The sequence below is a fragment of the Bidens hawaiensis genome, unplaced genomic scaffold, assembly GCF_021521415.1.
Source record: "Bidens hawaiensis isolate Kalapana, Puna unplaced genomic scaffold, B.hawaiensis_p1.1 tig00018668_1, whole genome shotgun sequence".
In the NCBI taxonomy this organism is placed as follows: domain Eukaryota; kingdom Viridiplantae; phylum Streptophyta; class Magnoliopsida; order Asterales; family Asteraceae; genus Bidens; species Bidens hawaiensis.
In genome coordinates this window covers 43,956-58,332 of record NW_027492829.1, presented here as the reverse complement: position 1 = coordinate 58,332, position 14,377 = coordinate 43,956, and the positions used below count along the sequence as shown (strand labels likewise).

At 33.5% G+C, this 14,377-nt stretch overlaps 1 protein-coding gene across 1 annotated transcript; it reads right to left on the bottom strand.

Moving 5' to 3' along the window:
• Positions 1–290: 290 nt before the first annotated feature.
• On the bottom strand, positions 291–7,082 carry LOC143556672 (cytochrome P450 CYP72A219-like). The gene is made up of 5 exons (XM_077045937.1): positions 6,782–7,082; positions 3,103–3,323; positions 2,774–3,015; positions 1,860–2,232; positions 291–1,684 (listed from the first exon to the last, which is right to left on the bottom strand). The coding sequence occupies exons 1-5, from the start codon at positions 7,065–7,067 to the stop codon at positions 1,259–1,261; spliced, it is 1,548 nt and encodes a 515-aa protein (XP_076902052.1). The 5' UTR covers positions 7,068–7,082; the 3' UTR covers positions 291–1,258.
• Between the last annotated feature and the right edge of the window lie 7,295 nt (positions 7,083–14,377).

The following is a 14,377-nucleotide window of genomic DNA, read 5'->3' as shown; positions in this document are numbered from 1 at the left end:
GTTTTAATCATATGTTCACAATTCAAATCTCTTGCTATGAAAATCATCAATGCGCCGCCGATGAGTTGACCATCGCCGGTTTCATCTCTTGATTAGGGTAATCAACGATTCCAATGGTGATTCAGATTCGCTGCTATTCTAAAATAAATAAATAAATACATGGTGGACCAAGAATACTAGTTACCTATCCAGACTCATGTTTAACTGGTTGAAACTCCCGATAGCTACCGCGTTCATATACATCGTATATAAAGTATGATGATGATATAACAGTTTTAACTGTGTATATATTATACGTTTTAAAATAAATAAATAAATGTTGTTTGGAAATGTCGTCGGTTGACTCCCGTCTCAACTTATGTGGTTAAATTTAGCCATGGTATGGATAGGAATGTGACAAAAGAGTCTCCTTGTGTGTGGATGGATGTACATATGTGTTAGCTACAAAAGTACAGTAAAGTTGTAAAATATTTAGAGTACGTTAAATACAATTTTGTTCAACATGGTTTGACAAAAACTAGGTTGTGTCCCATTTGTTTTACGCAGATGAGGTGATTTTTGCCGGAGAACAGGACGCTTCAGATTTCCAAATATTACAAGAATTCTTAGATGTTTTCACCTTGTTTACGGCCTCGCCTCGAGGTTAACTACAATATAACTAAGTATTTGGGGTTAAATTGGTGTGCAGCAGTCACATGTCGAGTCCATGATGAATATTCTTAAGTGCCAACTTGCGAAATTCCCATTTGGCCATTGGCTCCCCGTTGGGTCCAGCATGAACCTTACCAGAAATTTAATCCCGGTGATAGACAAACTCAAGGCCAAACTCTTGACAATGAAAATGAGTGTACTATCGTTTGGTGGGGGATTAACATTAACCGAGACGATTCTTGGAAGCATTAACTCCGATCTACTATCTCTCTATGTTAAGAGCCCCGTTAACGTTATTGATGACTGGAAAGTATTCGTAGTAAGTATATATCTTTGTGGGGAATGACCAAATCTCGAATTAGTTGTATTGGATCGCTTACGATAAAATCTTCACACCTAAAGAAAAAAAAATGGTTCTCGGGGTGCCCAGCCTCAGTTTCATAGTTGACAAGAGTGCAAAAGTCATATACAATAGCTAAGAGCTACAAATAAAAAATAAAATACATATGCAACTAGTTTTAGCCACAAAAATAATCAAAGCTCACACGCACAGTAATACATATTTAACAATAAACACGTATGCAACAAGTTTTGGCCACAATAATCATCAAACCTCACTCAAAATTAATTGAGCCCCAAACTGAGGTTGCAAGGTGATAATGACATGTGGAGCATGTGAGTAAGATGGTGACAGCTCAAAGGAGAAGCGTCTTAGAATCATAGCAAGTGCGAGTTTTGCTTCCAACATAGCAAAATTTTGTCCAACGCATATACGTGGGCCCCCTCCGAATGGAAAATATGAAGCTTGACCCATGGTTGCCTTTGACACGCCTTCAGAAAATCTTTCTGGGTTAAACTCGTTCACATCATCACCCCATACATCAGCATCGTAATGTAAAAGCATCATGTGCAACATAAGCATTGATCCCGATGGTAATGTTAAGTTTCCTATTTTAACTTCTTCATAAATCATCCGTCCTAAAAGCGAACCGGGTGGGTATAATCTAAGTACCTCATGCAAGATCATATTAATCTGCAAACCAAGAGAAATATTTCAGTTTGTAAGCAAGTTTACTTGTGTTTTCGTGATTGGGTGGGTAATAGGTAGTTAATAAGTGAAGTTGTAAACTTTAGCCGGTAACTTTACATACTAAACTCATGTTCATATCCACCATGTCAGGTCTCGACAAAGGACAAAAGAGACTTACGATTTTTAAATGATTTAATCCGTCTGCATCTGGTTTTCTGTCCCCAAACACCTTTAGAACTTCATCTCTAGCGCGATCTTGCCAATTCGTGTGCTGACCCAACAAAACCATCGTCCAAGCAAGCAAATTTGCAGTAGTTTCTTGCCCTGCAAAGTAGAAGAGTTTGCACTCTTCAATGACTTCATCAATACTAAGTCCAAAACTATTGTTCCCTTGTTGCTTGATTTCGTTGTCATTTGAATATAACAATAAGCCCAACAAATCTTCTTTTTCTCCACTTTCCTTTAATCGTTTATTAATAATTTTCTTTATAGAACTTTTCACTTCTCGGTATATCTCCTTCATCCTTCTGTTTCTTTTTGTAGGCAAAAATCTATAAATCATGCACATGTAAAATCAATATTACTAGCAATTATGATCTATTCTTCAAGAAATTGGTTGATTCAGGTAAAAAAATAATATCAATCAATCAATCAATCATACCCAGTGGAATCCCACCAATAGCAAAGCTATAAGTAGGGTCTGGGGAGGGTGGGATGTAGGCACACCGTACCTCTATCCGATGGGATAAAGAGGTGGCTTCCAACAGGTAAAAAAATAATGTTTTTAGTTAATTCAGGTCTACTAAAAATACATAACAAGTCACTTTAGACTACCACCACCACTGTTAGCCGCCACAAAAGCGAATTTAGTTATTGGATACTTCCTATTTTTTTTTTCTAAAATCATCCATTTCAAAGCGTTTTGTACCTAACCAAATTGATGCACGTTTGGCCCAAGCACAACTTAACCCCATACCTTTTTTACCCGTCCCATTTTGGCACGAGTGACTGTTACTTTTCGACAAGTTTTTCTTATACAAAAGAAAACAGTGCACCTAAATAAAATATATGATTAATGGGGAAAATACTCACCGGGATCCTGGAATATAGATTGATTGTGAGGCTTGCATAACTAGCTTTGCTTGTTCTTGTTGAAGCTCAAATATCCTTCTTCCTTCCTCATAGCTGCTACCAAACGCCGTACGTGAGATAACATCACTGGTCATTGTTTGGAGATGAGGATAAACATCAACTTCACATGATCTTCCTTTTGTCATCCCTTCCCATTTGCTAATCATCTCACTACAACTAATGTGAAAGGCTGGTAACATAAGCTGCAGCAAGAAACACACATTGAATTGATCAAAGGTCAGTTTTCAATTAGTTTAAATATCCAAACATAAAAAGCGCGTAAATGGAACCTTTAGTTTCTCAACATGAAATGCAGGGTTGATGATCTTTCTATGTTTGACCCATTGATCCCCGTCCACACTTACAACTCCTTTTGCTAGCATCGTTGCTAACGGATTACCTCCTCTTGGCTTTTGAAATTGTTTATACTCAGCCAATATTTGTTTTATTAATGGAGGTTTTGTTAAGTGCACCACGGGTCTTGGTCCCATCCAGGTAAAAAATGTGCTACCTATATAGCAACAAGAATTACAAGTGCATATATAAATTGGTGCATGGTTATATGTTCGAATATAGATATAATAAACTACACGACAACATCTAATTCGTATTTTGACTAATTAATGCGACTAAATTTTCAACAAAATGGAAATTAAACATTGTAACTTTTTTGAGGCTTAATCTTTACCAGAAACGAATGTAAAAGCTCAAGTTCAACTAAAAAGTAACCTTAAAAGCTAAGCCTTGTTCGAACTTGTTATATGTCAGAGGCGGAACATGAACGTTTACATTTGTGTGTGTGTGTGTGTGGGGGGGGGGGGGGGGGTTGTCTAACCCATGAAAAAAAATCACCAATATACACAATAAATCCCAAAAAGGAAAATAACTAGCTACGACAAAGGGAGAAGAATTATAACTTAGCCCGATGACCTTTAAGGTCTTTAATCATCAATTATTGATTTCAAATCAAAGTTTTTAGCAATTTCTCTTTCTAAACACTAAGTTATTTGCAGGAAAATCATCTGACATTCTATTGTAAATGTGATTCTTTACTATTTTCAGTGTAGAAAATATCGAAACCAGATCAACAAATTACACAAAACTATATATAAAAATACACTTTGGACAGTCTTTGAGTTGTACCCTTCCCCCCTCCCCCTTGATGTTGTTCCACCATTGTAGCTTCTACGTGTGGAGGCGTTGATCATACAAGTTGGTACATGCATGTTGATGCAAAGTAATTATGCTTGAACTAAAGTAATTATTATGCTATACTCACCATAATTACTCTAGTTTTTTTTTTTAACAAACCTTTTTTCACTTAAAATCTTACTAATTTTGCACTTACCAAGTCACTTTTTAAAGAGGCGGACAATACCATACCATTAGACTATGTGTAGTCGATTTAACTATTTGTTTAGTTAATATGCCACATAGATGTTTTGTAAGCAAAATTGTTAAATTAAGTGGAGTGATGTGTTGTAAAACACACTTGTTTTCCGCACCTTTATCTTCTTTTTATTGCTTAATTATCTAATAAATAATGGTTTTTGGCTTGTTTTAACATGATCTTACAAAGTTTGTTATCTTTCGTAGGTTACGGGTTTTAAAAGAGAAAAGGACCGGGTTTTGGAATACTTACAAGGACTTTATGATCAATATTTGAATAACCAAGTTAAAACCCGACCCAAAAGCCCATTTGCGTGAAGCCTTGCATGAGTCTACCATATAATAACATCAAAATAAAAATAAAATAAAAAACCCTAACCATATTATTTTTTTGTCCGTGCGGCAACAAGAAAAACAAATTAACAGAACCATTTTTTGGGTTTGACTTCCAATCGGAAGTAAGAAAAAAGAAAAGAATTAAATCAAAGGTATTGAGTTTGTGGTGAGTTTCTTGGTCGGCTAGGAGGAGACAGAAACATAATTATTTGTGGTTGGACACAATTGGGGTCGCACAACAAAAGAGGCACTGCAAGAAATTTTGGAGCAGAATATATTATTTTTAAAGTGAAGGCAGCCAAGAAGCATTGATCAAAGAGTTTCTGTGTACTATTCGTATAGTTATTTGTTCGGTTTTGATTTTTTAGACATTGTTTTCTTCGTTTAAGGATTGTTAGAGTGAGTTTTGCTACTATATATCTTGATTTCTTTATTATTATAAGTAACTAAATTATTTGCACTACCTAGGTTGAAATGAATATTGATTTTGTTTGATAGTTTATTTGGTTTTGATTAATTACATATAGTATTATTATTAAAAAGTTTTATATAATTTGATCTTTGATATGTTAAAATATTGTTTTTATATAATTATTGTTTATTGATTCCGCGTAATACTTTGACTGATTGATTGCGTGTCGTTCGATTAGGGTTCTACATTTAGGTCATAGAATTGGTGTTTTTGATCTTGTCATGGTTAGTACCACCATAGGAATTTTGAGTACGATTAATTATTAAAATACATTAGGCTCACCTTCCTTGCGACCGAGAGATAATAGGGAGTCGGTTTGTCTCGCGTCTTTATTCGATTAAGTTAGAATTGCGCGAGAGCGAGTTTTGGTCTTGTCCGGTTTAGTTTTGCGTGCAAATAAGTATCTTAGATCGGGTTAGATTTTGTTACCCCTTTATCCCTAGAATTGTTGGTACCAATTTTAAGCGGGTTTTTGTGTCGTTGAGTCCGAGAGGAGATGTGTCATTATGGTACCTTAGTAATTTTTATCCTGGTGCATTTATTCAATTTTCTTATATTTGTGAGGGTTAGTTGGTGAGACCGAGAGGTAATCTAGCGAACTTTAATGAGCCTTAGTTGATTATTTTAAAATCCCGGTGTCGTGTGACTAGTTAATTCTGTTAGCCGTTCAATTGTCAGTAGGATTCTTGCCTAGGTAATCGTTTCTCCATATTCGTTAAGAGCTCCGTTAGTGCCATTAAGTTTTCCAGTTAGTTTCATTAAGTTAAGTTAGTTTTTAAATTAATTAAAAATAAAATAAAATAAAATCAATTAAATATTAATAGGTAGGACTTGAATTAGGGTTTATTATCTGACACGTTCTCACGTGTCTTCGAGTTCGATATCCGGACTTTCCTCATCTTTGCTATACGCGACCGGTACACTTGTCGTTTGTGTGAACTAGGATAGATTCTTTGGTTTTTAAAACTTAGTTGTGATTCGTGTTTATTATTTATATATATTTCGCACATCATGGAGTGGTTTTAACTAATTGCAATTATTAAACAATCATTTTTTATTTACTTATTATTCAATAAACGTAATAATTAATTTTTTTTAATAGCCAATAAATCTTTTAAATGAGCTACTTAATAAATTCTCCACATGATACACTCGTATACGATCTGAGGAAATCTTTCACCTAAGGCCAACGCTCTTGAACACTCGTCCGAATGCATGACAGTGCGGTGAGGTAAAAATCGTTCAATTATGTGAACACCTAACCTCCTATCATCACTCGGTGCCGCCGAAACTAAATGATGGGAACAGGAAACGAACCCGAGTCTAATAAAACACTTATTATTCAATAACCATAATAACTAATATAATAAAATTAATTAACAAAACATTCCAAAATAACAAATAGTATAACATGAAAGTTATTTTTACGGGGAGGGGGCATCGATGCCTTTACCTTGTTTTTACTTTGTTGTCAGATGGCCGACTTGATTTTAACAATTTATATATTTTTAATTTAGTCTCTTTCTTCTCAAAAGAAGAAACCTGAAAACCATTTCTTCTCCACCGGAAAAACAAAATCCGCCGCCCGTCTAGCTATTTTATTATATGTTAATTGATGTTCATAATATAATAAAGTTTAGTGGTTCGCTTAAAAAATAGGATTTAAAAATACTCATATTTGAGTAAATTAATTGTAACCCGACTTATCAAACCAAAGTGAAAAGGAAAAGGAAATATCTATACACCACAAAATATTAGTTGAACGAACGTACCATAAGTGTTTGCAGATGTATAGAAAAACGGCATGACACGTGGAACAAGACTGTCGGTGAGTTTGATGGGTTTAAGTTTGGCCTGATTTGTCATGTGCACCATCTCTTTCAAGTCTCCGAACAATAACCGGTAACGAGTTCCGTCCAACCCTTGCTCTCTAAGACTCTTCTCTATCGCCTTCGGCCGCAACCAGACCCACTTCAAGAATCTCCACACGTATATTATTATTGCCACCACCAACGCCAACGCAACACCAAAGCACACCGCACTCATCATCACTTCCATTTTGAAACTGCTACTTGATTTGGACTAGATTAAGGAGTGCTATTTATTGATGAATAAGTTTCACTTAAGTCCCTCATGTTGGTGTTATCACGGCTTTGATACATAAACTTGTGAGACTGAATTCACGAGTTTGTGAATATGAAAGGACTGGAGTTGATTAGTGGGTTAAGTTAGTTTTGTTGAATAAAATGAAAAGATCATAATAAAAGTGCATGGTCAACATTTCATAAAATACAAAATCGCTTTAAATAAAAATGAAGTTACAATATTACGATAAAAGATAGAATACAATAATTGTTTAACGTATATTAGGTCAGGGGCGGACATACCGCAAGAGGAGGGGTAGCCTCCGCTACGGCTCAAATTTTTAGGGGTAGTGTAAAAAACAAAAAAAATTGACCGATTTTCGTGTTTCGTTACGGCTGGAAAAAAATAGCGTTACCGCTAAGAGCCCAAACAAAAAAACCCATTAACCCAACCCAACCAAACCACCTTTCACCACTTAACTTATCCATTTACAACAAAAAAAATAATAATAATAATAACAATAATAATAATACGCACGTGCAAAAAAAATAATCATACAGTCCAATGTACCAGCACGGCTACCACGCCTCCACATTTCACTGTAGCAGCCGCTGGCGCAACTCCACGTCTCCACACCGCCGACGAACCTCCACCTGTCACCACCGGTCCACAATTACCGCCCACAGGTAGATTTTTAATTTCTTGTTTAAATTAAAATTAATTTAGGATTTAGGGTTTAGGTTTAAATTGGAATTGAATAGGTACTTTGAATTTTGTTTAGGTTTTTATTAGGTTATTGATTATTGGTTATTGATTATTGAATATTGGTTATTGATTATTGATATTAGGTTTTTGTTTCAAATTTTGTTTAGGAATGTTGGCAAAAGTCACATCTTTTTGTGAAAAAAATATGATTAAGATGTTAGATATAGAGGAAAGTTATGGTAATCAAAGAAACCAGTAGTATGTCATTACTAATCGACATCATTTTAAGGTTGAAGTTTTTAACACAGTATTGGATATGCAAATTTAAGAACATGTAAATAGATTTAGTGAGGTCTCAACTAATTTGTTAGGAAATATGTTGGGTTTAAATCCTTGTGATTCGTTTTCCAACTTTGACATATTTAAGATAGTGGCTTTTTCAAAGATGTATCCGAATGATTTTACTAACGAAGAAAGATGGTGTATTTCGGGTGATCTTACGATCTTTTATTACACTTTAAGGAAGATGCTAAATTTGCAAAACTGGGTGGAATGGGTGATCTTGCTCATGTAATGGTTGAAACCGGAAAACACACAACTTTTTCTTTGGTTTATCGAATATTGAAGCTAGCATTGGTTTTACTGGTTGCAACTGCAACTGTTGAAAGATATTTCTCTAAAATGAAACTTATCAAGACGGATTTGCGCAATCGAATGGGTAATGAATACTTGAACAATGCTTTAGTTTGTGCGGTCGAAAGAGAAACGTTTGATAAAGTAAATGAAGAAGATGTAATGGCTCGGTTTCAAGCTATCAAAAACCGAAGAGGAGATATTTAAAGCCCAACCTAGATCCGCCACTATTGGTTCGTTAACTCGGTTAGTTTAAATTCATTTTTTGTCGTGTTGTTTATATTTGTTTCGTTAACATTGTATTAAATATGGGGAAAAAAAATTTTGAGCGCTACGGCTCAGCTTCGAGTCTAGATCCGTCACTGCATTAGGTACAAAAATACATATATCATGAACTCACATCACATGATCTCGAAATCGTTATATATATCTAAATAATCATCGGCTCGACGAAAAAAAAAACAGATTTAGATTGTTAATCGATCAAATTTCAATTATTCGTAAGAAAAACGATTTATGAGCGTATTATGGGTTTTGAGCCTTTTTTTTTCATGAAAAACTGATATGGATTTGAGCGTATTGGATTTTAACATTGTTTTTTTTTCTTTTTTTTAGCTTGAGCGTCTTTGTCTCATTTCGAATGTTGTTTCAAGATTTATTCGATAACAATTTACGAATTTCATTATTTCGAGTTGCCTCAATGTTTATGGTGTTTATGAATCCTTTTTTGGGATATTTCCATAACAACTTTATATACTCGATATTTCAGTATGGACTTTTTTTATTCTGAATTATTCGATAACGATTTAGGCGATTAATTACCTCATGTTACCGCAAATCTCATTCCTTTTACGATTTATTTTCAATAAAGGCGATATGATCGTAACAACTTTACATACCTAAGATTTCATGTCTAAATTCAAGATGTTTGTTAGAAACTTGGATATTCTATTTTTATGCATTATTTCAAAACTCATTTTCGCAACGATTTCGTTTCATTTAAAACGGTATATCAATAACAACTCTATAGTTCGTTTTAGTTACTGCCATTCATGTTTGATCATTATGCTTTGTCTGGCAAATAATAATTTTATACGCATTGCCACATTACCTCATTTACACATTTAAAACGGCCTACGGACTGTCCACAAACGTTAGCTATTTTCAATTAATTGTGTTATTTAATTTAATTTAATTTATTTTAAAACCAACCAACCACATTGAATGTAAAAGTGGTTGTAAGATGGTTTAATGTCCAACCATCCATGTAACTTGTCCCTTTCTTCTTGTCTATAAATATCAACACTTCTCAACAATTTTCAGCTGCTCATATCTTTCTTTCTCTCTAATTTTTGGATTTGTGGAAGCAAATTAAAGTGTTCCTGCCTAAGTTGACTTTAAAAGTCAAACAAACCTTTGCTTGTTTTTCAATCTGATTCGGGTATATTTTTGTTGTGTTTTATGTTTATTTACATCTTATAACATTATTGGAATGATTTCCTTTATTCAACTACATTTGATTAAGGGGTTTCACCTTCCATTTACGCATTTTAGTGTTATAAGGCTATTTTGATCAAATTTGGGATTTGACTCGCTTAAAGTTTCCCATTTCTATTTGATTTTTTTTATTCTTGGACTATGAGGATTTGTTTAATAAGATTCACTACAACAAAAAGGGCTTTTTAGAACCTTTTGTGTGGGACGCTTCTAAAATAGGGTCATAAAATCTATTTAATAGGACAAATGAACATTTGTGGTCCTTTTACAATATACGCTACAGGACCGTTGTCCTAAAAAGTTATTTTATAGGATGGATGATTCTTTGGGGTTGTATTATCATATAACTTAATAAGACACTTGAAATGTAAATCCTAATAAAGTAATCTATAAAACATGGAGTTATTGGTGTCCCATTATCTGGTAATGTAATAGGACACTTGATCATTGGAGGTCTTATTATAACATAAATTAATAGGACACTTTGTAGTTAAGTCATAAATGTTCGGTGTTATAGGAAACTTTCTAGTCGAAGTCATATAAGAACATAACTTAATAGGGCATTTTACACTATGGTCTTATAACTTTACCCTATATAAAACGCTTAATCATTGTGGTGTTATTATAATACACCGTAATTGGACATTTGATATTTGAGTCATAAAACATATGTTTATAGGACGCTTATTCGCTAGAGTTTTATTATAACATAATTTAACGGGACACTTGACTCTTGAGTCTTATAACTTTAACCTTTATAGAATCATTGTGTGCCCATTACAGAATCAGTTGTCACATTAAGAGGCTCAATATCAAACTATACATGTCATTAGCTCACAAAATGCTAAATCTTATCTGAACAAAACCAAAAGCACACAAATTAAGATATTTAAATGCCATACATAACTTAATAAACAACATAAATTAATTCCAATCTAAAATTGAGCATAATTAGATATGTACGTGGTACATATTATGTACTTTTGGCTCAACTGTTTAATGATTATCATTTCATCTATTAGAATAAACAATAAATTATATCAAATATCACCTCAATTCATGAACCACGAACACATAAAAAGGAAAAAGGATTGAAGCAGGGGTGATCAAGAATACGAGCAGTACTATACCTATAAGTTTTGAAGAAGTCAGATGAATTTAGGTCAGGGTGCAGCGTGAATATGATTAGTTGTGTGGGGGGGGGGGGGGGGGGATTTTGAGAGGGAATGCAAATTTAATACTAATTACTTCTAAAACTGTGGTGAGAAATTAAAATTATGGAGGGAAATCGGTTAATATGAGAAGGAATTTTATAAATGTTAGATTGACTTTATATAGGAAAAATTAATATTCCTTCAAGTTCCGGTTAAAGTGTCTTATTTTGAAAAAAAGAACAAAATTTAAGGTAGATTAAATTATTTTTTTCTTTGCTTACTAAATGACAAAATGCCCTTGAAAATTAGGTCCATCAATATTGTTTATTAATATTAGTTGTGTGTGTTTAAGAGTCAACTTGGAAATTAGCTAATAAATTTTGAAAGTGGAAAATTGTAATTGGACAAATAAAAAAAGAAATGTGGACACTTTTAATGAGACGGTGGAGTATAAGAACTAGGGGTGACAAATAGGTCGGGTCAGGTGGAAACTAGACATGGGTCGGAACCGGTCAATTTAAAAAATAGTCTTTTTGGTTCGGGTCAAAATAGGTCCAGGTCAAATGGAAATGGATTGGATCAAAATGGGTTTAGGTTAAAACAAGTCAAGATAAAAAACCGCTAAAAAAATCATAACTTGAAATATAATTCAAAAACAAAAAAAATGTAATCAAAATAAAAAAACTGAAGTGTTTCCTTGCATTGTAAACATGTATTAACATCACACAATGAATGGCATAACTGTTATTCATCAAAAACCATTCCAAAACACCGAGAACTTAGGTTCTAATGATGTTTTAGTTCTAGACAGAAATTTGGTCGTCAAATATTGGGCAATATCTTATTCGTAACAAACTGGAATGGTGAAAGGATAAAGCCTTTAATAAACTTAATTGAGTTGTAGTTCCAACTGCTATTTAGTTTATGTTTAGTTCATTCGTATGGCTTCACAATCACTGTTTTAATTTTAGTACGCTAATATGTACCAATTGAGAAAACTGGTTGTTTCAGCCTATCTCAAGTCCTAATTTGTGAAAAATTTCCAAATGGAAAATGTTCATAACATCCTATTTTAGTATATTGGATATTTTAATAATTTTTATAAATTTATTTGTATTTTTTCAAGTATTATTCAAATCAAGGACAAATTATGTCCAAAACTGATTAAAATCCTTTTGTTTGTGTTCACATCTTAGATATGGTATATTGTTTGCTTAACCATTCTTAGCTAATGTTTTATAATTATTTTTCATGTTAAAGTTATATTGGAAACGGACTTGGTCAAATGTCATGTTCCGGGCTAACAGATCTGTGCATTCGTTTAAACCCGTTTTGTCGTCTACACTAAGTTGTATTCGGTTAAGACATGAGTTTTACTTAGAAGTTGATTTATATGAGTTTATTTTTCTATTTTAAACACTTTGGATAAATCGGAACCGAACTCAATCTATTATTGAGTGTCAGGCAAATAAAACCGAACATTTGCTTAACTTACAAAGTTAGTGGTTTCTCTTTCGGATTCTTGCACCATGCAACGAACTGAACCCAATACTCAATTGGAGTTATTAATGTCTAATGAAACCATCTAAACTACATAATTAACACCGTATTTCCGGATTATTCTTTTTTATGATTTTGATGATTTTATAAATACTTATATCTTCTCATTTAACAAATCAAACCCAAAAACCCCAAATTTGAATTCAAATTTAGTTTATTTACTTTTATTTATAATGTACCTTACCTTCCCGGCACTTTCCCAATCCTAAGCTCACTTATTTCTCGGACTCACTTGTTAAAAACCAAACGAAAAAATTACAATTTTTGTCCTTTAGAATTATCAAAATTATGGAATGAGTCCTTTCTGAAAATGTGTTTCAATCTTTATCCTTTATTTGGATGTTTCTCTCGATTTTTGTCCTTTATACTAACGAATGTTAAATTTTTCAGTTAACTCACTCCATGTGCATTACACATGAGGGTATTTTAATCTTTTTAGCCCTTAAAGGCCTACTTGTGCAAACTTAAAAAAATGTAGAGTTAATAAAAAATTTATAGGGACTATACATGTAAATATAGGAACCATTATTTGGTTTTATTAAAAATGAAAAAGAAAAATAAACATATCAGATTCATCTCTCTCTCACCCTTCTACTAAAAAAACCAGCGCAGCCACCACCAAAAACACCAACTCCACAACATCCTTACCTGTAATCAAAATGCAACTCCCTCCCTCCCTCATTCTATCGGAGATCACAACCACCCCACCCAAAACCCCTAATTCTCTCAATACCGTCGCTCGTCGTCGTTCACCATTGTCTAACTATGAATCTACATTCACACCCCACCACACTTGAACACAATAACTCCCCTACACATATTTTTTCTTTGATTTTGAACACCCATGTTCGATTTTATTAATCCCCCCCGAAAAATAAATTGCTCAGTTGTTTAATTTTTGTTCTAGGGTTGTGGTGGTGGAGAGAGAGAGAAATATAATGGTGAATCTAATTAATAGAGAGATGAAGAGTATTTGGGTATGTGTGTGTATAGTGGGTCCCAAGATTAAATTTTATTAAATAACATAAATGGCCTCTGAATTATAGTAATTACATATATAGACCTTTTCAGGTAAAATTACCAAAACGCCCTCATGTGCATGGCACATGAGAAGACTTAACTGAGAAAGTTAGTTTAACGGGTTAAAATCGAGGAAACATGCAAATAAAGGATAAAGACTGAAACTTATTTAAAAAAGGACCCATTCCATAATTTTGTTAATTCAAAAGGACAAAAATTGTAATTGTTTCAAAACCAAACCATCTGGTTTGCCCGCGTAAGGACCGACTCGTCTATTTCATCACTCACGTAATTTTCATGTGAGTAGTCACACTCCCCTTTTTATGATTTTATACTTTTGGGGGTAGCATGTGTACCATATTCAAATTTACATGTTTTAAGACCTCAATACTAAATCCACAGTTCACGTTATGTGTTTATATGAATTCCCGATCATTTGTTTATGCCTCATTATGATTGTGTGCTTAAGTATTTAATTATTATTTATGGTTTAGCCTCATCCTCATACTCATACTCATTAAGTATGATCATACACTCCCCTAACTATTTTAGCTTTTTGCTAATAGAATAAGGCCTCATTTATATATCCGAGTATTTTGGCTGTTACCAATTAAAAAGGAGCCTCAGTTATTTATATTACGTTGACAATGTTTGTTGTGATGTTCTATTTACACATACGAATTTGTGATTTTGTCTCATTATATTCATATAACA